Source organism: Sminthopsis crassicaudata, chromosome 4, assembly GCF_048593235.1.
Source record: "Sminthopsis crassicaudata isolate SCR6 chromosome 4, ASM4859323v1, whole genome shotgun sequence".
NCBI classification, from domain to species: Eukaryota; Metazoa; Chordata; class Mammalia; order Dasyuromorphia; family Dasyuridae; genus Sminthopsis; species Sminthopsis crassicaudata.
This window is the reverse complement of record NC_133620.1, coordinates 258,025,104-258,052,188: the sequence shown is the minus strand read 5'-3', so window position 1 is coordinate 258,052,188 and position 27,085 is coordinate 258,025,104. Positions and strand designations below refer to the sequence as shown.

General features: G+C 35.2%; 1 protein-coding gene across 1 annotated transcript in view; it reads right to left on the bottom strand.

Annotated features, from left to right (window-relative positions):
- The window catches only part of DST (dystonin), a 570,187-nt gene that overhangs the window by 460,454 nt on the left and 82,648 nt on the right, over positions 1–27,085 (bottom strand). Inside the window, 1 exon segment of the mRNA XM_074310618.1 lies at positions 23,725–23,913. Within this exon segment, the coding sequence (XP_074166719.1) occupies positions 23,725–23,913 (189 nt within the window).

Genomic DNA, 27,085 nt, shown 5'->3' with positions numbered 1-27,085 from the left:
ATTTCCCATCTCTAATTTATCCAAGGATCCTACTGTATCTTTTGATAATGAATATGACATGGCTCCTTCTATTGATGACCAACCACACAACTATTATCTAGATTTTGAATCTAGATCCTTTCATTACAAATCCAGGTTCGTGAAACCATATCAACTATCCTACATTTAGGATACTTAAACTTACAAGAAAATGTCCAAAACTTCCAAAAGGGCCTCACTCACTACAAGGAAATTTATACTTCAGGAAATTTTGCCCCATGAATAAATAAATTAGAGCCTAATTTACAAAATATGAATTACAGGCTATATTATCTGACTATATTTGAGATGGACTTCCTCTCCTCTTCTCCATCAGCACAACAACAGAAAGAGTGCTGACTTTGGGGGCAAAGAACAGTTAGTAGCTGTATGTCCTTGGGACAAGCACTGGGAAAGATCACTTGGCCTAATAGATTAAAAGATAGCCAAAGACTGAAAGATTTTGGTTCAAATCCCATTTCTGAAAGATATTGGCTATCTGACTCAGCCAAATCATTATCTTCTCAATGGACTCAAGCATCTTTCAAAACAATAAGTATAGGGTATATACTAATGAACATTAATAAAGACTGAGGGGATTTGTTTTGCTGAGTATGATTATTTGTTAAAAGTGTTTTTCTTTCTTTATTTTTCCGCATTGGGGAGATGAGAGGAAGATAGGAGATAGTCATAATATGGCTGCCAAGAAAGAAAAAGAGAACAGACATTGGAGTATCTTTTAAAGGAAGGCAGAAAGAAATATAGGCAAGCAGGTCATCTTTGAAAGTTATTTTTTCAATTCTTTATTTCACTTAAGTCAAGTCAACAAGCACTTATTAAATATTAAATACTTACTCTGCACCAGGGTGCTCAGCACTGGAGATGCAAAGAAAGGTTGAAAACATGGTCCCTGCCCTCAAGAAACTAACATACTAATGGAAGAAATCACATTCAAAAAACTATGTCCAATATACATAGAGTTTAAGTAGAAAATAATCTCAAAGGAAAGGAACTAGCAGTAAGAGGAAAAGAAGTCCCAGGAAAATCCTCCTGCAGAGGTGGGATCTGAACTAAGACTTGAAGGAAGCTAGGAAGCCAGCAGATATAAGGAGAGAGAGAATATTGCAGGGATGGGAAGTGGGGTAAGGGTGCAAACAGATAAAAAGACATAGCATCAGAAGATGGATCTAAAAACAGCAAAAAAAAAAAAAAAATAGCTGGTATGGCTGGATAGTTGTAGATTATGTGGAAATAAATAAAGTATTAAAAAAGCCTAAAAGCATGAAGGGACAGGTTGTGAAAATCTTTAAAAAGCCAACCAGAGGATTTTATATTTGGTCCTACAGATAATAGAAAGACACTGGTGTTTAGAGCAGGGTAAAAAAGGAAGGAAGGGGAAAGGGTAACTTGGACAGACCTACTTTTTAGGAAAATCACTATGGCAAATAAGTGAAGAATAGTCTGGAGGGGGGAGAAACTTGGGACAGGAAGATCAATCAGACTGCTATTCATTAGAACAGTCTAGCTGTAAGATGATGAGGGCCTACATCAAGGTAATGGCTGTGTGAGTTGAGAAAATTAGATATGTGGAGCAATTAGATAGTATAGTGGATACAGCCAATGCTGTATCCTGAGTTCAAATTTGATCTCAGGCACTTAACACTTCCTATTTAGGTGACCTTGGGCAAGTTACTTAGTCCCAATTGCCTCTCAAAAACAAAGAAAACAAAATTAGACATGTATGAGAAATGTGAACATGGAAATGACATTTAGGAACAGATTGGATCTGTGGGGAGAGTGCCAATGAGGATTCAAGGAAGATATTGATGTGGTGGGCTTAGGTAATTAAAAGGCTGGTGTGGACCTTAATACCAATAAAGAAATTTGGAAGAGGGGATGATTTAAGGGGGAAATAATAGGTTTTGTTTAAATATCTTGAGTTTGAGAAGTTCATTGGACATCCAGTTCAAGATATCCAAGAGAGTTAATGTAAGACTAGAGTTCAGTAGGCAGATTTCAGAAAAACCTAGAAAGAATTGCATGAACTGATATAAAGTGAAGTGAGCAGAACCAGGAGAAAATTGCACACACAATTGGGTGATTATCAATTATGAATAACTCAGCTCTTTTCAGCAATACAATGATCCAAGACATTACAAAAAATTCATGATAAAAAATACTATCCACATCAAGAAAAAGAATTGATGGAGTCTGAATAAAGATTGAAATATACTATTTTCACTTTCTTTATCTTTTTTATGATTTTCTCCCATTTTGGTATGTTTCTTTACTAACATGATTAAGACAGAAATTTATTTTACATGATTGCACATACATACCTATTTAAAATTCTTACCAAGAGGAGAGAAAGAAAATTTGGAACTAAAATTTTTTTAATGAATGTTAAAAATTGTCTTCACGTGTAATTGAAAAAAATATAAATACTACTTTTTTAAAAAGACTAGTCCTCAGGAAACAGATTAAGACTAAATGTATATGGGAATTATTAGTACAGAGATGATAACTGAACTCATAAGAAATTAGGGAACCACCAGGTGAGATAGTATAGAGGGAAAAGAGAAGAGATTTCAGAACAGAGTCTTGAAGACCATTCAGGGTTACTGGTCTCTGTCTTGTTTGTCTGTGTTTCCTTCTTAACTTCTTTTTATTCTCTTGTGTGCATTTTTTAAAATGCACCCTTTTCAGGCAAAATGAATTCACACAGGAGTCATGTCCAAAAATGTATGGTATCTTGAACCTATCACTTCTTGCTTATAGCACTTTTTGAATATATTCACATGACCTTACACTGTTGTAGTTTTATTGCTATAATGTTCTCTCTACCAACAGTAGTATTAATGCAGGACATGCCATAGCTAGAAAGCTATCTTCCATCTGTTACCTTCCCATATCGAGATCAGATGGACTAAGATGGAGCATATTACTGTCTCATTAACTGATAAAGCAGACCTGGGTATCAAAGGCTGGGGATACTGATACCAGATGATAATAACATTTTGGATTCTGTGATTATGGCAGAGTTATAACTCCATTTTCTCCTCTTTAATTAATGATACTGAAGCTATGATGGGAGGTGATCAACAAAACAGAGGACTAGGGACTTTTTCCAATTGTTATGACTATTCCAATCTCTCCAAAAAAGAAATTATGCACTGAAGATAAAGCAATTTCAGGCTAAATTATGTATTAAAATCCTTTTAATCCAAAGAACCATCAAGAAGAAGGAGGAAAGGATTACATTCATGGTGGATATTTTACAATGCTTCTCCCTTCTTGGACTTAAGCAGCATCTTCTAGGTCACCTCTCTGGACTGTAGTGAATAGCATTCACTATGGGTATTCCTACTATAACTGGATAGACACAGAGTTAAATCAACATTTGCTGTCTTGGAGTGGAAACAGTTCACAAAATCTACAATCCCTTGAATCCACCATAGCTGAGATCTGCAATTCTTGGTGGCTTAGAAGTTGAATTTCAAGAGTGAGAAACAAATGGCCACAAGGTGGGCTATAAGAACTGATGAGATTAGAGATACTTAGGGAAGGGACTATTGTCAATAGTTCTTTATCCATGGTGATTGATAGGGTCATGCCTCAAAAGAGCCTGGAATATGGTGCAAGGTAAGAATAAACAAAAAGAAAATAAAGCTCCCAGTGTCATATTGAACTACAAATGCATAATCAGAATTCCACAATTTTCTCCAGGAATTAAGATAAGGTTTGATGCCATTTATTTACATTAAGTCATTACAGAAGGGAAAATGTTTGTTTTTTAATGAATGAAAAAAGTATTCATAAAGCATTTATTGTTTGCCGGTACCTGAGCTAAGCAAAAAAAAAAAAAAAAAAAAGACAATTTCTTATCCCCAAGGTGTCCTCTTTTTTTTTTTTTTTAAACATAAAATAATTGATCCAATAAATGGGGAAATATTCTGTTCCAAGAAGAGTTTGTGCTGTTTCAGACCCTAGAAGGAAGTGGAATATTCTACTATGGTCCCTTGCCCCTTCCAGAGTCAATAAATCACAAGTGAGCCAACTTCAGACCAAAAATAGATGTAGGACACATCCTAAAATATATTTTATCTCTATACTGTCTGATCAAGGCTATCTCCTATCAGACCAACCAGTAGTCAGTCCCATCAAACAATGCAATGAAGTCCAGGCTGCAGGGATCTCCCAAGGAGGGCAGAGCATGAATAACCTGAATTGGTCTAGAAACTCTAAGATGTCCTCTCTCCACTTGGTGAAGGATTGGAAGCATCCCTTATGCTATTAATAGTGAGGAGCTCTGATCTCCTTCACTTCTATAACCATTCTTTTTCTTCTTATGAGATTGATAATATATCCCAAAGCTAGCCATTTAGAGGTCTGCTTCAATCTTTGATGAAATCTACCTTCATGTTAGAGAGTTAGGAAGGAAGGCACCTTTCAATGGCTATGGATGTATGCAGAAATGAGAAGAGAATTTGTGTTAAGCATGAACGAATGGAGAGATTGGAATGAACATTTATTTAGAGCCTACTATGTGCCAGGGACTTCACTAAGTGATTTACAAATATCATCTCACTTCATTTTACAAAAGAGGAAACAAGGCAAGTAGCGATTAAATTCCTTGTCCAGGATCACACAGCCAGTAAGTGTCTAAAGTTGGATAATAATGATAATAATAGGAATTATACTAATAACAATAATAGTAATAATAGTAAATGATAATAATGATAATGATAATAATAGCTACCATTTTTATAGAGCATATTTATTATGTGCCAATCATGATGCTAAGAACTTTATAATTACCATCTTCCTTGATTCTCACAATTCTGGGAGATAGGTGCTATTATTTATTTTTTTTTTGGCCCCTTAAAATTCTTTTTAATCATTCCATCCAACAAAGACAGAAAAAATGAATTATTTATTGTGTTAGATTTAACAACTGGAAATGTAAAACAGTTACATATATACCAATGTTTTAGGTGCTATTATTATTCCCTTTTTATAAATGAGACAAAGAAGGGTTGTGATCTGTCCAGCATCACACAGCTAGTACATGTCTGAGGCCAAATTTGAACCCAGGTCTTCCTGATTGTAAGTACAGTATTCTACCCACTAGACCATCTAGCTATAGAAAGCTAGAAAGTACCTGGGTATTAGAAGAAAAAGTCAAAGCTGAGACACAAAGGAAATATGAAATATTATAATATCAGAACTATTATCCTGCAAGTTTTCCATAACTGGAAAACATCTGATGATAAACTTTGGGTTTGCCATGCATAGTAACTCTAGTGTTACCCAGTATGCTTCATCACAGAATCATTCATCAGATGAGGATTGAAGGAAATGTGAGAAGATACTTCTTGTAGTGTCATACGATACGTGGGGGTGGAAGAAGGTGAAGAGAAGCCAAATTTCTCAGTATATAGGAGATCTGTGTCCCCAAAATACAGCAATACTCAAGTACTTTTGTCCTAATATGGCAAGGGGCAAAATACCATAAATGAGAGATTCACAGATCTGGAGTGGAGATGGTTAACCCTCTCATTTCACAGACAAGAAAACAAAGAAGACAAGGGATTTGGCCACAGTCACATAGCTAGCAAGTTATTGAAATGGGGACTGATTCCAGCCCTTATCTCTACCTCAATTCCAGTGTCCCTCCAATTATAGCATATTACCACCTCAGAAAGCATATCCCCAGAACAGTGGAGCTGGAAGAAAACTTCTGAGATACTAGCAACTTTATGAAATTATTATTACTGTTATTGTTATTTTTAAATACTTTTTTTGTTTTTTTTTCCTAGGGTTTTGATTACTTGCTTGTTTGTTTTGCTATTTTCACATATATAAGACAAGCCTAGCAAGGGACATTTTTTTTCTGCACAGAAAACCAACCTCCAAAGTTGGTTCTGCATTATCTCAGGATGTCATGAATTGTCCATCACTGGAAATGTTTAAGGTTGAGAGACCATCTGTCAGGACTCTTACATTGGGAGACTGGTTGGACTAGATGACCTCCAGGGTCCCTTCCAGCTGTCAGATAGGATCCTGCCCAAAAAGGCTGTTACAATCGGCAATAGAAACCAGTCACCAGCTGCTCTTTCTCTTCCATTGAGAAAAGAAAAAGAGGGACTGAACTTAAATTGCCACAAAGGATACAAGCTGGAGATTAAGGGAAAGATGCAGCCAATAAGGTATGTTAAATACTAATAGAAAATCAAGGGAAGCCTATGGCAACTACCTCTTAAAATAAAGAACTTGATTACAGTCTTTCTGGGAAGGGCAATACTGCTTTGAAACTAACAAATTCAGTGAACTCAGAAAAAAACAGCCTTTCAGTGCTCCCAAAAACACATGTTCAAAGGTACAAACAGCAAATCTAAAGAAACTATTAACAAGTAAACTTTAAAAAAAAGAGAGAGAGAGAGAAAGGAAGGAAGAAGGGAGAGATGGAGAAAGAAAGGAAAAAAATGAAAGAAATATTTTAAAAGTGTGAATTAAAAGCAATTGAAACTTACAGAACAGCAACTTACACCTAGTTCTAAAGCCTGGGCCCAATCTGATGTTGTCTTTTTTCCATTCACCTTAAGCTGAAGCAGTATATAGAGACTTAGCCTCAAAGTCTAGGAGATCTGGGTTCAAGACCCACCTCAGATGCAGGACCATCAGGTCCTGGGGAAATCACTTAAAATTTAAGTTCTCTAAGCAATGCTCTAAAATCATAAGTTGCTGAAAAGATGCTGATATGCAATGGTAGCTAGATAGTACAATAGATATAGTATTGGACTTGGAATCAGGACTCATCATCATGAATTCAAATCTGGCTTCAGTCATTTATTAGCTGCATGACCTTCAGCAAGTCACTTAACCCTGTTGGCAATGAGCTGGAGGAGGAAATGACAAGCATCTTCAGTATCTTTGCCAAATAAAACCCAAATGAAGTCATGAAGAGTCAGAAATGACTGACCAACAAGATTTAGAGCAGAAAGAGACCTGATAACCCCTTCTTGACCAAGATGACTTATTTAACAGATGAGGAAACTGGAGCCCTAAATTTGAACTCTAGTCCTCTGGCTCCTAAACCAGTGTGCACACTAATATAACAAATCTCTTTCTCCTTTTTAGTTAGTGCTTCACAACTCTGAAGGAGGAAAGGAAACAAATATTTCCTCTCTTACCCCCTCAACTCTTTATTCACCCATTTAATTCAGTAAAACTTACAGTTTCAGAGTAAGTCCAAATCCACTCTCGAGAGAAGTTTGTTAGTTATTCAAATAAAGGATTTCTACTAAATGGTCTGTTCTTATACTTGAAAAGGAAAGGGGGGCAGGGAGGAGAGTACTTAATTAGGTAAGCAGGAAAGGCAAAGAAAAATACCCAGCCATGATTTTAAAGGTGTTTCCTAATCTTCCCTAAAGTCCAGCAAACTTCAAACTAAGCAGATTATTCAAACTAAGGCATCTTGATGGAAAGAAAAGAAATAATCAACAATATGAAACTCCTTGGAACAAGATACTAATATAAATTGGAATCAAGTTAAGCAGAAGGTCTCTCAGATGAAAAAAACAAACAAACAAAAAAAACAACACCTGGTGAAAAGGAAGCCCTGTAGTAGGGAAGAGGGCAAGGAAGGGAAGGGGAGGGGTAGCTAAACTTCATCCTGTTGAGTTCTCTTATGTACACAGTAAAGCTGTGAATTTTTTCACCTGGAAAAAAAATAGAGGGGAGGAATGGCTGTGGCACCAAGGAGAGTCTGAATGAGAGAAAGGTCTTGCTCTCACCCAGAGAGGAAGATACTGGCAGAAAAATAACCCCAGGAAAAATGTGGCAGCTATCACATATGGCCATATGGTGGTACAGGATTTCAAAGGACCAAGGATACCTTCAAAGGTACAAGGCTGGTTTTCACAGTAAGAAGAAAATGCATCCATTGGGGAGGAAGTTTACCATCCTCCCCCCAGGATGTCAGTAGTCTGGGCAAAGCCCAATTTATCCTCATGCCAGTAACAGATTTGGCCCACAGTATAATGTACATTTATGACTTGTACTGTGCAAGAAAGCCTCCCTTGGCTCCATTCCTAGATTCTCTTCTGTGAGACAGGAAAAAAAGAATTTGAGATTAGACGGGGCCTTAGAAACAGGTAGTACAATCTTCTCATTTAACAGATAAGGGAAAATGTGCTGTGTGATCTTGGATAAATCACTTTCCCATTCTAGCTTTGGTTTCCTCATCTATAGAATAGGGGCATGGGAATAAAAAAACTAGTAAATTTCCTTCCAACACTAAAAGTATGATCTTCTGTCAAATGATGTGCTCAAGATGGATCCAAGGAACAGCATTAGGATTGAAATGCAGGCCCTTTGATCCTGAGTGGTATTGCTACCCAAACTGACACAAGTATCACTAGAGAGGACCTTTGGGCCAAAGTTCTGCCTTGGGCATTTGTACATGTGCTACTGAGAGATATGAACAGAAGTACTCCATTAACATGGTCCCAGGAGATTCATTTTTTTCCTGTGGAAGGAACACAAAGTCCATCTGACAAAACCCATGGGAATCCTCCCACTAAGAGTTTGTGTGAAGCTGTTCTTTGGCTTTTGGGCCCAAGGAATGAGGCTTAGTCATCAGTTTTACATGGAAGTAGCATAAGAAATCTTAAAAAGTTAGAAACTTCACCAGATGCTACATGACCAATAGAGTGAACAAGATACAAGTTATGCAATGGGCTGTGTCTCTCACCTAACAGATTGGGTCTGTACCATCCTGGCAATGCTTATGTAGCATATAACAAGACCTATCAGGGTCTACCTCCCTATCAGGACAAATCTGTATGATCTCAGCCATAACCTGGGGTAGGATAATGTAGGAAATGGTTAATCCCATTGGGCAAACATTTATTATAAGTCCTTAACTACTCAATTTTTGTGGTCAGATCAAAAACCTCAAAAGAAAAAACTGCCTTAACAGTAATTATTATAAAAAAGACTAAGGCTTTTAGTTGCCTGTGTACTCCATTCCCCATGTTGAATGCCTGCCAAGAACTGTGCTGCCAAGGAGGCTAGAGCCTTGTCCTTGAAATGCTGAAGTCAGAATTCATAATGTATTTTCCCATAGAAACAAAGTCATCAATAATAGATGTAGAAGCTTCTGGTACATTCTAGGTCAAGGGTATCTTAACCTGAGATTTATGAATAGATTTCAAGGGATCACTAAACTTAGCCGGGAACAAATTATATCTTTTTCAATATAATTGCTTTCCTTTAAAATCCTATTTGTTTTATTTTATGCATTTAAAAATATTATCTTGAAAAGTGGTCTACAGACTTTACCAGACTTCCAAAGAGGTCCATGACATACAAAAAAAGTTAAGAAGTCCTGTTTTAGATTAAAGAAACGTCAAGATTGGCCTGGGAAACAATAAAGTTTCCATAGCCATATTAAGTCAAAGTTCCAAACAACTAGTTTACAAATAAATGCTAGAACTCCTAAATTGGCCCCTAAAGGATGGTATGGGCTTAATCAATCAGTTGTTTCTGTTGTGTCCAAATCTTTTTGGCCCTATTTGGGGTTTCCTTGGCAAAGATAAACAAAGAATGGCTTGTCATTTCTTTCTCCAGCTCATTTAACAGATGAGGAAATTGAGGCAAATAGGGTGAAGTGATTTACCCAGGTTTACACACCTAGTAAGTATCTGACTCCAGATTTGAACTCAGGAAGATGAATTTTCCTGATTCCAAGTCCAGTGCTTTATTCATTGCACCACCCAGCTGCCCATAAGTTGCAGGTCACTGTTTTATTCTATAATGACAGAGGACATTTCCTCAATAGACTATCTCTAGATAGCTTTCTAATTACTTGGGGAAACTCATGTGCCCTACTTAATGCCCTAAACTCAAGAATCTCAGCAAAGTCCATTAGGCATAGTTCTTAATCTCAAAATTAACAGTATTCTTTGATGAGAGTTCTCATTGGTATTTCCCATTCATTGGGTGAGAATTTCATGAGTACGACCAATAAAATCAAAGTTCTCTTTAGGAATAAAATGATTTAGGGCCTATATATTAAAATATTGCTGGAGGGGCAGCTGGAGCAATAGTACCTCCATAGTTATTTCTTATCCTACCTAACCATACTCTTTTAATGCAACATCTTGGAAAATCAATATGAGCATTTGACATGGGGGCAAGTTATTCTCTATTAATAGTACCATCTAATCCCTAGCTTTCAAGGACTAGCTTCTTTAGAGGAACTGGGACAGAAAGTATATAAAGAAACCACCAGTACCTTTTCACTTATCTAAGGGGAAGATAGGAAATTGTCTCAGCACATAAAACTAAATCCCTATGCATAACACTTTTAAATAGAGGCAATCTTCAAAGGATCTTTGAGCCATGTTTTCTGGGTCACCTAGTTATAAACAATAAATGCCTTTGTTGGCATGATATTTTAAATTTGTTGCCATAAATGTCATATTAAGGGAGGAAAACATAACATTATGAAAGGCAACCTGAAATAAGTAGGCAGTTGACTTCAAAGATCCAGGTTCATATTCTGCCTCTGACACATGTTTTGTGAAGCCAAGCAAATTACTTAACTTTTGGGGGTTCCAGGTGACATGCTCTTATACTATAAGTTGTAGAGTAGGTGCTAAATTGCATTGTTCCAAGGAGTTTCTTCTTGGAGCTCCTTAGATAGATGAAATGACAGGTCTAGTAAATATGTATTCATATATAGAGACAGATGTACATATATGTAAATATGTGTATATGTATGTATGTGTGTAGTATATGTGTGCCATAGTTATGTGTATATTCAATATATAATTATTTATAGATAATATAAAAATGTTGGCAGTGAGGTGGCTCAGTGGATAGAGGGCATGGCCTAAAGTGAGAATGTGAGTTCCAAATCTGGTTTGTCAGTGACTCTAGACAGTTCATCTATTGCCTCAATTCCTCATTTGTAAAAAGAGTTAGAGAAGGAAATAGAAAAACACTCAAATATCTTTGCCAAGAAAACCCCAATAAAATCATAGAGTTGAACATGATTGAAATGACTCAACAACAATAAAAACAAAAATTAAAATATTGATTCTCTCTTTTACTGCAGCCTTCTTTCATGTAATTTTACTATTCATCAGTATCTCCAGCAGAGGGAGTCAAAGGACAGGAAAAAAATTATACTACTTATCTCTATTAAGGTAGATTAAAAATGATAGCTAGAATAGATTTGGGAAGGAAAATGCCATCTGTATCCAGAGAGAGAACTATGATTGATTCGTACTACTTTTACCTTTTTTGGGGTTTGCTTTTTTCTTTTTCATGGTTTTTTCCTTTCTAATTTTTCTTTCACAAAATGACTAATATGGAAATATGTTTAAAGTGATTGTTCATGCATAACCTATATCATATTTCCTGCTGTCTTGGGAAGGGCAGGTAATGGAGGGAAAAAGATGGAAACTCAAAATATTTCAAAAATGAATGTTGAAAGCTCTCTCTAAATAATCTTATTTTGAAATCAATCTACTTATTTTAAAAATTTCTTGAAATCCTCAAAATACTCAAAAAATGAATTGAAATACTCAAAAAATACATAAAGGCAAAAAGTTTGGGATCAGATAGGTTCCTAAGGATTCAGCTCTATAGTTTGAAAACCACTGTAGCTGTTATCTGATGCCTCCTTGATATATGTTTCTCAGCAGCTATGCCAACGAAATTCAAAATCTGGCAAATTGTGTCAATGCTTCAAATGTCAATGTACTGTGAAGGTGAGCCCCAGCTAAGAATTTTGGCCAAAGAAGTTTATGAAACTGTCTACCATATAAAAAAGAAAACTTTTTAACTGTCACATGAGGGAATTATAGCAGCTGTTTTTGCTTTTCTTTTCTTTCTTTTTTTTGTCACAATGGAAGGTTCATTTGAAGGGAGGAGTATATCAGGAAATGATTGATATATTTTTAAAGTCATCAATGCAAATTTATCTTAACTGTCTGCTAATTTATGGAGAAATATGAATTGCAATGACTGAGGGAACACCCAAGTTAATGAAAACATATATTTTGAAATATTAAAGAACTAAGTTTTTAAATAATTTCAGCATACTAAAGATGGTCATTATCTTTCCAGTTTTCTTATACCCCACATATTTTATGATCCAGCAGCAATGCATTTTTGATATTCCTTCAACAGAACATATCATCTCCTGACTGTTTATTCAATGGCTCTCCCTATATGGTCTCCCTTTTCTTCTCTCTTGGCTTCCCTAGCTTTCTTTAGACAACTCAAAACCCATGTTTTATTGGAAAGAGGCTTTTCCAGGTGCTCGCTCTCTCTCTTTCTCTGTCTCTCTGTCTCTCTCTCTGTTTCTCTGTTTCTCTCTCTGTGTCTCTGTGTCTCTCTGTCTCTCTTTCTCTCCCTGTCTCTCTCACTCTGTCTCTGCCTCTTTCTCTCTGTCTGTCTCTATGTCTCTGTCTCTCTGTCTTTGTCTCTGTCTCTCTGTCTCTGTCTTTGTCTCTGTCTCTCTGTCTCTCTGTCTCTCTGTCTCTCTCTCTCTCTCTCTCTCTCTCTCTCTCTCTCTCTCTCTCTTCTCTCTCTCTCTCTCTCTCTCTCTCTCTCTCTCTCTCTCTCTCTCTCTCTCTCTCTCTCTCTCTCTCTTCTTTCATCAAAGATTTCCTTCCATCTACTTTGTATAGATCTCATATGTACATAGACATTTTAATGTCTCTTCCATTAAAATATAACAGAACAATTGGAACTATGCCCACAGAGTTATCAAACTGTGCATATCCTCAACTCTGTATCCAAAGAGATCAAAGGAAAAGGGAAAGGACCTATAGGTACCAAAATATTTATAGCAGCCATTTTTGTGAAGGCAAAAAAAAGAAAATTGAGAGGTACCTATCAATTAGAGAATTGAACAATCCCACTGTGGTGGGATATTATTTTGATATAATAAATGATGAGCTGGATGGTTTCAGAAAATCCTGGAAAGACTTAAATGAATTGATACAAAGTGAAGCAAAAAGAATCAGGAGATCTCTGTACACATTAGCAGTAACTATACAATATTATTGTACAATTGTATGCAAAGATACACTTGTTTGTTTTCCTTCCCTGGAATAGTGTTAAGTGACTTGTCCAGGGTAATACAACTAGGAAGTGTTAAGTATCATAGGCTAGATTTGTACTCAGGTCCTCTTGAGTCCAGGGCCAGTGTTCTATTCACCGCACCATCTATTGTATTGATCAACTGAGCAATTATTCTGATTAATAAAATAATTCAAGGTAATCCCTAAGGACTCATGATGAAAAATGCTATCTATCTCTCTAGAGAAAGAAGTAATGAACTCTGAATGAAATTGAAGCATAATTGTTCCATTTTTCTTGCTTTCCCCCCCACAATATGGTTAATATAGAAATATATTTTCATGACTTCATATATATATATATATATATATATATATATATATATATATATATATATATAAAGGATATCATGTTGCTTGCATTCTCAATGAGAGGAAAAGGGCTAGGGCGGAGGGAGAGAATGTGGAATTAAATTTTTTTTTAATTTTTTAAAATTTTTAAAATATTTTATTATTTTTTCATAATTACACATACATTTTCTTTTTTGTTTTTTTTTACTTAAAATTTTTTATTTTCAAAACATATGCATAGTTTTCTCTTTTTTAAATTATTATAGCTTTTTATTTACAAGATAAATGCATAGATAATTTTTCAGCATTGACAATTGCAAAACTTTTGTTTCAACTTTTTCCCTCCTTCCCCCCACCCCTTCCCCCAGATGGCAGGTTGACCAATACATGTTAAATATGTTAAAGTATAAGTTAAATACAATATATGTATACATGCCCAAACAGTTATTTTGTTATACAAAAAGAATCGGATTTTGAAATAGTATACAATTAGCCTGTGAAGGAAATCAAAAATGGAGGTGGACAAAAATAGAGGGATTAGGAATTCTATGTAGTGGTTCATAGTCATCTCCCAGAGTTCCTTCCCTGGGTGTAGCTGTATGCATAATTTTCAACATTCACCCTTGCAAAATCTTGTGTTCCAGATTTTTTTCATCCCTTTTTTCTCCTCCCTCCTTCCCTTTTCCACCCCTCCCCTAGAAAGCTATATGCTAAACATGTGCAGTTCTTCTATACATATTTTCAGAATTATCATGCTGCACAAGAAAAATCAGATCAAAAAGGAAAAAATGGGAAAGAAAACAAAGTGCAAGCAAACAACAGTTTTGGTTTTTTTAAGTGAAAATACTATGTTGTGATACACACTCATTCCCCATAGTCCTCTTTCTGGGTGCAGATGTCTCTCTCTAGCACAAGACATTGAAAGTGATCTGAATCACCTCACTATTGAAAAGAGTGAGAACTCTTTTCAATATATATGATGATCAGAATTGATCATCATATAATGTTGTTGTTGCTGTGTACAATGTTCTCTTAGTTTTACTTACTTCACTTGGCATCAGGAACTCAATTTTTAAATGAATATTAAGAAAAAGAATTGTGAGTTCTTAGAGTCTTTTTTATCCCTAGCACTTTTTCATTTAATATATTCTTGATGATTGACTCATTGATTTGCGTCTCAGTACATATCAGATGAATATGAATGAATATAAGCTATTTTCAAATATGGACTATGCCATCTAGAAAAAATTCTCTAAGAAATACAAATTAAAACAACTTTGAGGTGATATTTCACATCTCTCAGATTGGCTAAGATAACAGGAAAAGATAATGATGAATGTTGGAAGGGATGTGGGAAAACTGGGATACTAATGCATTATTGGTGGAATTGTGAACTGATACAACCATTCTGGAGAGCAATTTGGAATTATGCCCAAAGAGTTATCAAACTGTGCATATACTTTGTAGCACCAGTGTCACTATAGTGTCTGTATCCCAAAAAGATCATAAAGGGACCCACATGTGCAAAATATTTGTGGCAGCCCTTTTTGTTGTGCCAAGGAACTGGAAACTGAGTGGATGCCCATCAATTGGAGAATGGCTAAATAAATTGTGGTATGTTAATATTATGGAATATTATTGTTCTGTAAGAAACAGTCAGGAGGATGATTTTAGAGAGGCCTGGAGAGCCTTACATGAACTGATGCTAATGAGTAGAACCAGGAGATCATTGTACACAGCAACAACAAGATTATGTGATGATCACTTCCGATGGATGTAAATCTTTTCAACAATGAGATGATTCAGGCCAATTCCAATGGTCTTGTGATGGAGAGAGCCATCTGCCTCCAGAGAGAGGACTGTGGAGGTGATTGTGGAATCACAACATAATATTTTCACCTTTTTTGTTGTTGTTTGCTTACTTTTTATTTTCATTCTCATTTTTTCCCTTTTTGATCTGATTTTTCTTGTGCAGCATGATAATTGTGGAAATATGCTTAGAAGAATTGCACTTTAACATATATTGCATTACTTGTTTTATAGAGGAGTGGGGGGAACACAACTGTAGATGGCCACAGATAGTAGGGGAACTCTGGGTGAGGTATAAGACCCTTCAGCCCAGAGAGAACCTGCTGACAATCTGGTTCGGCTCTCTATCTCCCCTGTGTTGAGATTGAAGCAGAGTGATACCAGGTGGCAAACTATGTACAATAGCAAGTTGTTTATGTGGTCCCACCTGTGCATGCCCAGTGTTGTTTTTGGTTACATAAGGGTATTAGAATATATAAAGAAGGAAGAACTGGGAATAAATGAACTCCATATTTCCACCATCCTTAGGAGTCCCACCTCATCCCTTCTCCTCTAATACAGTATATGTTAATCACCCTGGTGTGGGGCTCTAGAAAGCATGGTAAGTACATTTTGTCAACCCAACTTGGGGGCTCTATAAAGCAAGATACAACACGCAAGGTTTTGCAAGGATGAATACTGAAAACTATTTTTGCATATATTTTGAATGTCCCCTCTCAAAAAAAAAAGAAAAAGAAATATTTTGAAAATAAAATGCTATTTTTAAAAAAAAAGTAAAGAAAAAAGAAAACCCCAAATGATTTCAGTCAAAAACAATTGAAATGAATTAACAATAAAAATGTACCAAGCACTGTGCTAAGCATTTTACAAGTATTTTCTTATTTCACTCTCACAATAATCCAAGGAGATAGATGTTATGATTATCCCCATTTTACAAATAGAGAAGCTGAGGCAGACTTGTCCAGAATTACACAGATATTAAGCAACTGAGGCCACATTTAAATTCAGGTCTCGTTGACCTGAGGTCCAGGACTCTAACCACTTCATCTACTCTGAGTGAAGCCTTTGTTCAGATCAACTATTTAGTAAGACAAATCTCTTATAATTGTTCAGTTTCTTTAACCCTTAAGTACAGTTTGACTTTGTCACTCTCCTGCTCAGAAACTTTCAATGATTACATACTTGTTCATTGTCTAGTCTCAGATTTCTTGAATATCAAACTAGTTTAGTATTCTGTTATAGAAGTTCTTTTTATGGTGTCAAGGAATTGGAAATTGAGTGAATGCCCATCCACTGAGGAATGATAAACAAATTATTGGTATATGAATGTAAAAGCCTAGAAAGCCATGAATTGATGCTGAATGAAATGAGCAGAAGAAGTAGGAGAACATTATACACATAACAGCAAGATTATGTGAGGGTCAACTACAATGGACTTAGCTCTTCTCAGCAATACAGTGATCTAAGACAATTTCAAGAGACTTGGGATAGAAAATACCATCCTCATCTAGAGAAAGAAGTATGAATGTGAATCAAAGCATAGCATTTTCACCTTTTGGGGGATTTGCTTTTTCTTTCTCATGGTTTTCCCATTTGTTCTCATTTTTCTTTCAGACATAACTAATATAAAATATTTTAAATGATTGTATAGGTTATAACCTGTATCAAATTGTTCACTTCTTGAATTTATGACCAGAGGAGAACTAGAGATCATTATTGATCACAAAATAGAAGATTTTGATTACATCAAACTAAAAAGTTTCTGTACAAATAATACTAATGCAAACAAGATTAGAAGGGAAGTAACAAATTGGGAAAATATTTTTAAAAACAAAGGTTCTGACAAAGGTCTCATTTCCAAAATATATAGAGAACTGACCATAATTTATAAGAAACCAAACCATTCTCCAATTGATAAATGGTCAAAGGATATGAACAGACAATTCTCAGAGGAAGAAATTGAAACTATATCCACTCACATGAAAGAGTGTTCCAAATCACTACTGATCAGAGAAATGCAAATTAAGACCACTCTGAGATACCACTACACACCTGTCAGATTGGCTAAGATGACAGGAACAAATAATGACAAATGTTGGAGGGGATGTGGGGAAATTGGGACACTAATACATTGCTGGTGGAGTTGTGAAAGAATCCAGCCATTCTGGAGAGCAATCTGGAATTATGCCCAAAAAGTTATCAAACTGTGCATACCCTTTGACCCAGCAGCGCTACTACTGGGATTATATCCCAAAGAAATACTAAAGAGCGGAAAGAGACATATATGTGCCAAAATGTTTGTGGCAGCTCTTTTTGTTGTAGCTAGAAACTGGAAGATGAATGGATGTCCATCAGTTGGAGAATGGTTGGGTAAATTGTGGTATATGAAAGTTATGGAATATTATTGCTCAGTAAGAAATGACCAGCAGGAGGAATACAGAGAGGGTTGGAGAGACTTAAATCAACTGATGCTGAGTGAAATGAGCAGAACCAGAAGATCACTGTATACTTCAACAACGATACTGTATGAGGATGTATTCTGATGGAAGTGGAAATCTTCAACATAAAGAAGATCCAACTCACTTCCAGTTGATCAATGATGGACAGAGGTAGATACACCCAGAGAAGAAACACTGGGAGGGGAATGTAAATTGTTAGCACTAATATCTGTCTGCCCAGGTTGCATGTACCTTCGGATTCTAATGTTTATTGTGCAACAAGAAAATAATATTCACACACATGTATTGTACTTAGACTATATTGTAACACATGTAAAATGTATGGTATTGCCTGTCGTCGGGGGGGAGGGAATAAGGGAGGGGGGGTAATTTGGAAAAATGAATACAAGGGATAATATTATAAAATATATATATATATATAATAAAAAAAAATTAAAAAAAATTGTTCACTTCTTGAAGAGAGTGAAGATATGGGAAGGAGAGAAAAGAAAAATTGCAACTTAAAATCTTACAAAAATGTATATTGAAGACTTTATGTGTAATTGGAGAAAAAATATCATTAAGTTAAAAAAGGAAATATATAAAAAAGAAAATTTGACTTTTTATTCATAAATTGTTTTAAAAAAAAGTTTGGTAGTCTATTCTATAGGTGATGGAGAACCATTAAAGGAAACATTTTCATTTCCTTTACACTTTATACTCTAATCAAATTAGACTATATGCCATTCCCTGAACAAGCCTTGTGCCTTTCTTTTTGCTTCCATGACTTTTTTCACATAATCTTCCATTACCTGAAATGTCCTTGCATTTCTCTTCTAGACTAAGTCTTAACCATTATTCAAGTTTCCACTTAAATGTTCTCTGTCAACATGATCTCTACCAGCCAAAACAAACTTGTACCTTTTCTCTCTAGGTGTCCATGACTCATATTTCTCATACAACAGATGTCACATTAATTCTTGTATTACATCTCTTTATATTACATCTCTTTACATGTGTGTCATCCTCTGCTAGATTATTAGCTCCCTGAGGGAAGGGATAGGCTCTTATTCATTCATATGTACACCAAAACATTTAACATAGTACCTTGCATAAATCAGAGGCTCAATAAATATTAGGGCAGTCAGGTAACACAATATATAGAGAGAATACTAGATCTGGAGTTAGGAAGACTCATCTTCCTGAGTTCAAATCTGATCTCAGACCTTTATTAGCTGTGTTACTCTGAACAAGCCACTTAACCCTGTTAGCCTCAGTTTCCTCATCTGTAAAATGAGCTGAAGAAGGAAATAGCAAATTACTCCAGTATCTTTGCTAAGATGAGCACAACTAAAAATCAGAGAACAACAACAAAAATTAGCTTACTTGAATATTTAACTCCCAGAAGGGATTCAATTATCCATATGCTTATTTTTTATTGAGTTTATAATAGACCACATCCATTATAAATGTCAGTGAGTACATCTAAAGTATAAATTATGAATTTCCTGATAGCCCAACTGAATACACAAAGAACAAAGAGATATATGCAGCCACAGAAACAAAAATATAATGAGTTCTTTGCAAACCATAGCCCCTTCATTAAGAGGATACACAAAGCATAGAAGAGCTGAAAATGCACTGTTAGATCTTCTGATGCTTCTCCCCCCTTTTACCAACATCCTTTTATTTTTTCTAAGCTGAGCCATTATCAGATAAATCATTCACATCTTGGGCCTCAACTTCACCACTACAAATGTTGAATCTCTAATGTAAACTCTCTTCTCATAGAAATCTGAGTCACCACAGATGATTCATTTTTATTTTGCCTTCAAGTCTCGACTTCAGTGTTTTTCCTACTCCAAATGTATTCTGTCACCTTTTTGTTTTAGCTTTGCTTGTGTACATTGTGTGCACATAAGATAAACAATAATAATTGTTCACATTTATATAGTGCCTTATGATCATGTACAGTGCCATAAGACCATAAATCTAAGGGTGGAAGGGACCTCAGAAATCAGTTAATTCAACTACCTGCCTCATTTTATAGTTGAGGGAAATAAGACCTAAGAAAGTTCCTGGCAAAATGTTATCTTATTTGCACAAGAAAGGCTCTCACAGGCATTAACTGGATCTAACATAATTCAGCACAGAACCATAAGATATTAGTCTAGATAAATTCACATCTGAACTAAAAATTGGAAAGCTATTAGTAATAATTGTTCATCCAAGAAGTCTTTGAATGAATGAGTGGATTGGATGGATGGACAGATGGACAGATGGATGAATGAATGAGCACTTACTAAATGCTTGCTTGTTGCCAAGTTTTGTTCTAAGAGATGAGGATATACCTTTTCCACCTCTCTTTGTGTCACTTTTATCTACTGCATCCAGAGTAAAGATTAGGGTTTACTTAAATAATGTGCTCCATGAATAATAAGAGTTCTTTTCCCCTGCTCTCTTTCTTTGCCCTGGCTCCAGCTCTAAAAAATGGTCCTGGGCAGGAGAGAGCTTTAGTATGAGAAGAGTAGGAGTTGACAATGCACTTGTTTCTGTTCTGTGTTGTTCATTTTTCTCAGTTTGTGCCAGAGGTGAGCCTTATGGAACCCAGGAGTTTGACCCACAACAACCTTAGAGCCAGCTTTGCAGGCAGGATGGTATAGCCCAATAGCTGGCAGGGAATCCTTGAGAAGCTAGAGTCCCTTAAACTTGAGCCCAAAGGGGAGTTCTTTTCATCATGCCATAGCCACTGAATAAAGACTTTTTGATTAATTGATGATTACTCCTAAACTTCATGGCCTAAATCCAGGTACAATACAATGGGTAAATGTTCTTAACTTAGGTTCATTAACAAAGAACTATAGATAGATTTCAGGGGGATGCACAAATTTGAAACTTTATTTTCACTAATTGCTGACTAAAAATTATCATTTCCTTTCATTATGAACTTTAAAAAAAATTATTTTGAGAAGCAGTCTAGAGGTTTCCCCAGACTGCCAAAGAGGTTTATGACATACACATTAAAGGTTTAAAACATCTATATATAAGGCCTCCCAAAACCCTTTGGTACAGGAATGTTCAAAATCTCTGCAGGTCCTCTACTGACATAAATCCCATGCCCTTTCACCTTTGCTAAGTGGTAGATAGTATGAGTAACTGGCTGCATCTTGATGAAAAGGAAATCAAAAGACTCTAGGTGGCAGTGAAAAATCTCCTTTTAAAACAATTTTGAATCACTAGAGTAGAAGGACAAAATAAGGGATATGATTATCAAAGGATATTTTTTGTACAATGAAGGATAATGCCTCACTGATGGCTTTCATCCTACATCCTGCTCTCCCTGGGACTCTACTTTGTGGAGAGCTCCCTGCTCTTAGGATCAAAAGATTGAGAGCAGGAAGTAGTCTTAGAGGTCATTTAATTCAACCCCTTCATTTTATAGACAAGTCCCAGAGAGGAAAGTAACCTGTGCAAGGTCTGCTGGGGAGTAAAGATTACAAATATAGGGCTATTTTCTCTATATCACACAGCATAGGAAGGAACTGACTGCTCCTTGACAATATAGTCCCTTTCAGCTGAAAAAGATTTTTTTCTAAAAGATAATTCAATAGAGCCACACCCATGAAGGAAGCCCCAGAAGGAAATGAAGCATTTATCCACTTGTTTGTGGAATAAATAGCCTATAATTTTTCAAACTTTCCTAGACGGATGTAACAGTAATTAGCTTTTGTGAAGGCAGTCTCTCTGATTCTTTGTCCCAAGCCTAACTTTAGTTTGAATTTTGTCTAGTAGATGGGCAGATATACTAGACTGCAATCATCATTCAGTAGTCAACAGGAGAGAGCACTCCAGGCAGAAATCAATAGGATGCCAGGCATCCTTAGCAACAGGCACAAACTTTATAATGACACATGAGACTAATGCTCATGGCTATAAGCTCAACAAGCTAAGCAGTTCATAAAAAGCTTAAAGGTCTAAAGACTGAAGGGACTCCACAGAATTTCCTAGAATCCATAGTGGTACAGGATGTCTTGATTATTCAACTAAAAATTGGGATAGGGATAAATTTATGATTTCACTGATACAGGGAACTCCCTGGTAAGAAAACTCCCTCTTTTACTATAGACAAATGCCTTTTCTATGATTGACAGTCTTAAAGAGTTGCTTAGAACAAAGATTCTCAAACATTTGGGAGTTAGGACTTTACACTCTTAAAATGTATTGAGGACTTCAAAGAGCTTTTGTTTATGTGGGTGACCTAAGGATGTGCAGGAGGCAGTTCTTCAGCTCTGCCCCATTATTAAAATTTTCAGTGTGAATATTTATATCTCAGAAATCCACAGATGCTATAAATCAGAGCTTTATTTGTTTTGTGGGTTGTCTTGACTTAATAAAAGTGATAAAATGTTAATAATGTAGGTCAAATGTAGAAATGTGTCCTGAGAACTTTTCCCCTCCAGAGAGATAGCAGTTAAATCAACACACCCCTGGATATCTATTGATATCTCATATTATCATCTCTTAAAATGTATTGAGAATCTCAAAGAGCTTTTGTTTATGTGGGTTATATGTGACCTAGGGATGTGCAAGAGCTAGTTCTTCAGCTCTGCCCCATTATTAAAATTTTCATTGTGAATATTTACATCTCAGAAATCCACAAATGCTACAAATCAGAGCTTTGTTTTGTGGGGTGTATTGCCTTAAGAAAATGATAGATAAAATATTAATAATGTAAATCAAATTTAGAAATGTGTCTTGAAAACTTTTTCTCCCCAGAGAGCTAGCTGTTAAATCAATACACCCCTGAATAACTATTGTAATCTCACATTATCATCTCATATATCATCTTGTATTAAACATTAAAACATAATTTAAAATGTGTTTAATAAATAAATGAAATCAATTATATTTTGACATATATGTTTTATTAAAAATAATTATCTTTTCCAAAAAATAATTTTTATGAAAAAAGTGTATTATTTTATGTATTTTTGGAAAATTATTTAATATTTGATTTAATGGAAGACAATTGAAATCTCATGTTTGCTTTTGTCTTCTCTGTGTTGTGTAATGTTATTTTGGTTGAAATGTATAAGGAAAATCCTGACTCACAAAGATACTTAGTTGGAAAAGAGGAAAATAGTTCAATAGGCAAGTAATAATTTAATATTATTATGAAAATAATTTTGATCTCAAGGGTCCTCTTACTGGTCTTAGGTGGACCACATTCTAAGAACCATAGATAGGGAGAGGTTAAGTGCCCACAAATCACTTTGGTCACAGAGCCAGCATATGTCAGAATTAGAACTGGAATCTGAGTCTTCCTGATTCTAAGGCTAGCTCTATCAATTCTGTCTCTTCAACCAAAGCTTTTAAATTATCAAAAATGTCTAAAGTTCCTATTACAAATACAAACTATAGTTAAATCTTATAAACTTATAGTTTATGAAAGATCAGTGAGTGACTAAGCTTGAGAACTAATTACTCTGTGTTGCTGATTCATGTAGCTATGAGGGGAAGAGGGGGAATGCAAAGGAGAGGAAACTATATTCTGAATGTCAATTTTTCCAGCTGCCTGTTTTTTCCTCTCTCCAATGGGCATAAATTCTTCCTTTCTTGGGAAAAAATGAAACTGTGACTCAAACACTAGTAAATTGTGTACATGATCACTTTAGGTCAATGTTATTTTTTATTATTTAAAATTATTTAGTTATCAAAATCAATGATACACCTCTGGGTTAGCAGGAGCCATGAATTATGATAATAATAAAACCTGTACTAAACAAAAAAACCGTTTAATTTTTAAAATTTACCATCTTCATGAAATGCCAAATAAAAACATAGAAATTTCCCAAATCTGAAACCTACAAGGAAACAAGCTCATTATCACTAGGCACGTTTTGCTAAACTATGACCATGCCTGACATTATTTTTAAATGTTCTAAGTAAAAACAAGGAGTGACTAGATGGTAAGTTTCACATTTTCTTAAAAGATGATTTATACTTACAGGTTTTCTAGTTGAGGGAACTTGAACGGAGTGGTAAAATTCTGGCTGAACTCGACTGCTTTTCTTGAGCTTTCTTTTTCTCACTGAAGCTTCTTGTTCACTCTGATGATGTACTTCTGCTAAAGGTTCAGTTTCTTCTAGGCGGGCTGCTGCCCTTCTTCTGGTATGACGAGGACTTGCTCTAAATCCCTGTATCCCCAAAATAAAAATCCCACATGTGTATTATTAAAGTGAAAATTCCCAGAGAAGCATTAGACAAAAATCTATAGAAGTAATCATTCAGACTTAACAAACAGGTTTCTATTCCCAAAGTAGTCATCTAAGAAATAACTCTAGTGGTACAATGGATAAATGCCAGATTTGGAATCAGGAAGGTCTGAATTCAAATGTCACCTCAGAAATTTATTAGATGTGTGCTGCCCCTCATCTATAAGTTGGGGATGATACCTCACAGCTTTCTTGTGAGGATCAAATGCAAAACTTAAAGTGATCTTATTAAAAGAAGGTTCAATGCACAGAATGATCTTGTTTCTTAGAAGTAGTCACTTCTAGTAATCTATCATCCTGTTATTCAGTCATTTTTCAGTCATGTCTGACTCTTCAGAACCCCAGAGTTTTCTTGGCAAAGAACTAGAATGTCATTTTTGCCATTTTCTTTTATCCAGCTCATTTTAAAGATGAGGAAACCAGGATTAAGAGGCTTGCCCAGAGTGATATAGTTAGTAAATGTTGGCGTCTAGATTTGAACTTAATTGCCCATAATTTACCTAGAAGGACTCAGAGGTTCTCTTGACTTTTCTTCTTTTTAATAGTGCCAACTCACCACTATAAATTTGCTCATATCAGTGTATAAAAGGCTGACAAACTATGGGTTTTCATAAAACTTTTTTTTAATCCATGAGTATTTTCAAGGCTTTTTTTTTTTTTTTGGAAGGAGGGGAGAGGTGAGGCAATTGAGGTTATGTGTCTTGCTCAAGGTCACACAGATAGTAAGTGTTGAGTGTCTGAGGCTGGATTTGAACTCAGACCTTCCAGTGCTCTATCCATTGTATCAGCTAGCTGCCCTGAAGTTTTTTTATACTGTATTTCTTAAAACACATGATACCAACAGCAGCCAAAAATAAATGTCAAATGTAACATGTTATCTTCTTCAAGATAACATGTAGCAAATCATTTATTACCCATAATGCTTTACAATAAATACTATTTTATCTAGTGTGATTGTAGCAACTCCTTGTTAACAGTCACTATATAAATGTTCTAGTATACATTCTTTAGAGAAAAGTATTTTTTAAAAAACCTACTTTTGCTTATTTTAGCAAATCAGCATAGTTTTTCTACTCAATTATAGAAAGATAAATTTCAAAAATGAAATTATTTACCCATAATATTTTTTTCCATTTAGTACTATAATTTGTTACCCATTGTAAGGTAAACAGTAACCTCATAGTGGAAAACCTGGAAACTCAAAAACTCTAGTTATTCTGTCAGAATATAACTGGCAGTCATGTTGAGTCAAAGTCCCTTTCTGCCTTGTACCTGACACTGTGGATAATATTTGAATATTATCCTTCATTTCCCTAAAAGTCTTCCCCACATACACACAATTAGTACTAGTCCCCAAACCTGGATATTTTGTATCCTTCTTCCAATATCTGATCCTGATAAACTTAGATTATAACCCTATAAAAATACACTTTGATTGTTTGGGGGTTAACACCCTGAGGTCCATAAGATGTGACCTACCATAAGATGTGACCTATTTGTCTGTCATTTTGTATCTCCCATCAATAAATTTGGTCTGTTTTACTATTGTTGTGAATTCTGTTTCTTTGTTCTAGGTTCTTTAATCTGTTTTAAGACTCCCACATAACTGAATATAATACCACATTCTTCTGAGGCTATCCATTTACTCAATTTACTTGAGTCTTCATTATAAATAAAGTGCTCATTGTATATAGCACAGGCACTTAACTTTTTCAATGTCAAGGACCCCATTAGCAATCTGGTACAGCCTATGGACCCTATAAAAATAATATTTTAAATGTATAAAATAAAGTATATAGAATTACAAAGAAAACTAATTATATTGAAATAGTCATAAAATTTTTTTAAAGTTCAGAGACCCTAAATTAATAACTTATGGTGAATAAAAATTGTATTTTGGAGATATTTTATCTATCTGCAAAGAAAAAAACAGTCTTAATTGTTTCTGGTTTTTATTGTGATGTTAGATTATTCAATAACATAATTAGAATTCATCAATTTTGTAGGTTAAAAGTTGTTTATGGTATGATATGCTGTAATTATTGTATATTTTTATTTAATGGTATATTTTCTACTTAAGCATGAAAAACTTTGATTAAATGAAAAATAACTTAAAAGATTGGCAAAGCTAAATTTGTGACTGTCAGGAGCACTTGTTATTTTAATATGCATTTTAAGCCAAAGGAACATATCAACTAATGGAATTTTAGACAGGACTCGGGGTGTAAGAAGCAGAAGTGAGGAACATACATTCAGACAACCCCTGAAATAACAACATATAGGTTGCTGCTTATTTTATCCATTTACAAGGTTGGCTCTGACAAATGGCTTTCACATTTGTTAAAATAGCTTTAAAGAGAATTTATTATTTTAGATAAAAAATGATTTGCAATCCCATTCCATCCCTCTTCATTTTGGAGTATGTAGAAACTCCTGCATTTGATAAAGACTGACTACATCACCACAGGTGGTCCTGAGTATCTGAAGGCCAAAACTAGGGAGTATAAGTACTGGAAGGTTCTACCTAAATTTAAAAAATTTCCAACAATGATTAATAAGAGGCTATCCTTATATTTAGAATCAGAGCATCAGCCAGTCTAAATTTAAGGAAGCTCTTCAATAGAGGATCACAAGTGATGATTTTTTTGACTGCCCTAATTCTCAAAAACCATCTCCTAAATTAAAGAGGGATTATGATTTGTATCATTCAAGGGAGTATCCATTTTGATGAAATTACAGATTTTTGAAGGCTAAAGAGACTCCTACGTCAGTTCATAAAGACAAAAGCAAAACAAAAAGGAAAAGACTATCCAGTCAGTTGCTATGGAAACTCAACAAAGTGCAATATGTTACCTATATTAAAACCTGATAGCAGTCTTCACCTCATCAAAATGACTGTCAATTTTTGATATAAAAAGACTATCACAGGCTTGGGGAAATTAAATTGAGGTTCAATGGTTCTTTTCTTTATACTTATAGGATGTATTATCAGTAGTAGAAGTAAGGAATATTTTAAATTCACTAGTATGTTGCTTGGGGATAGGACCGATGTGGTTAAGCAGACAAAAAAACAGTAAGTCTAGAGACTTAGAAT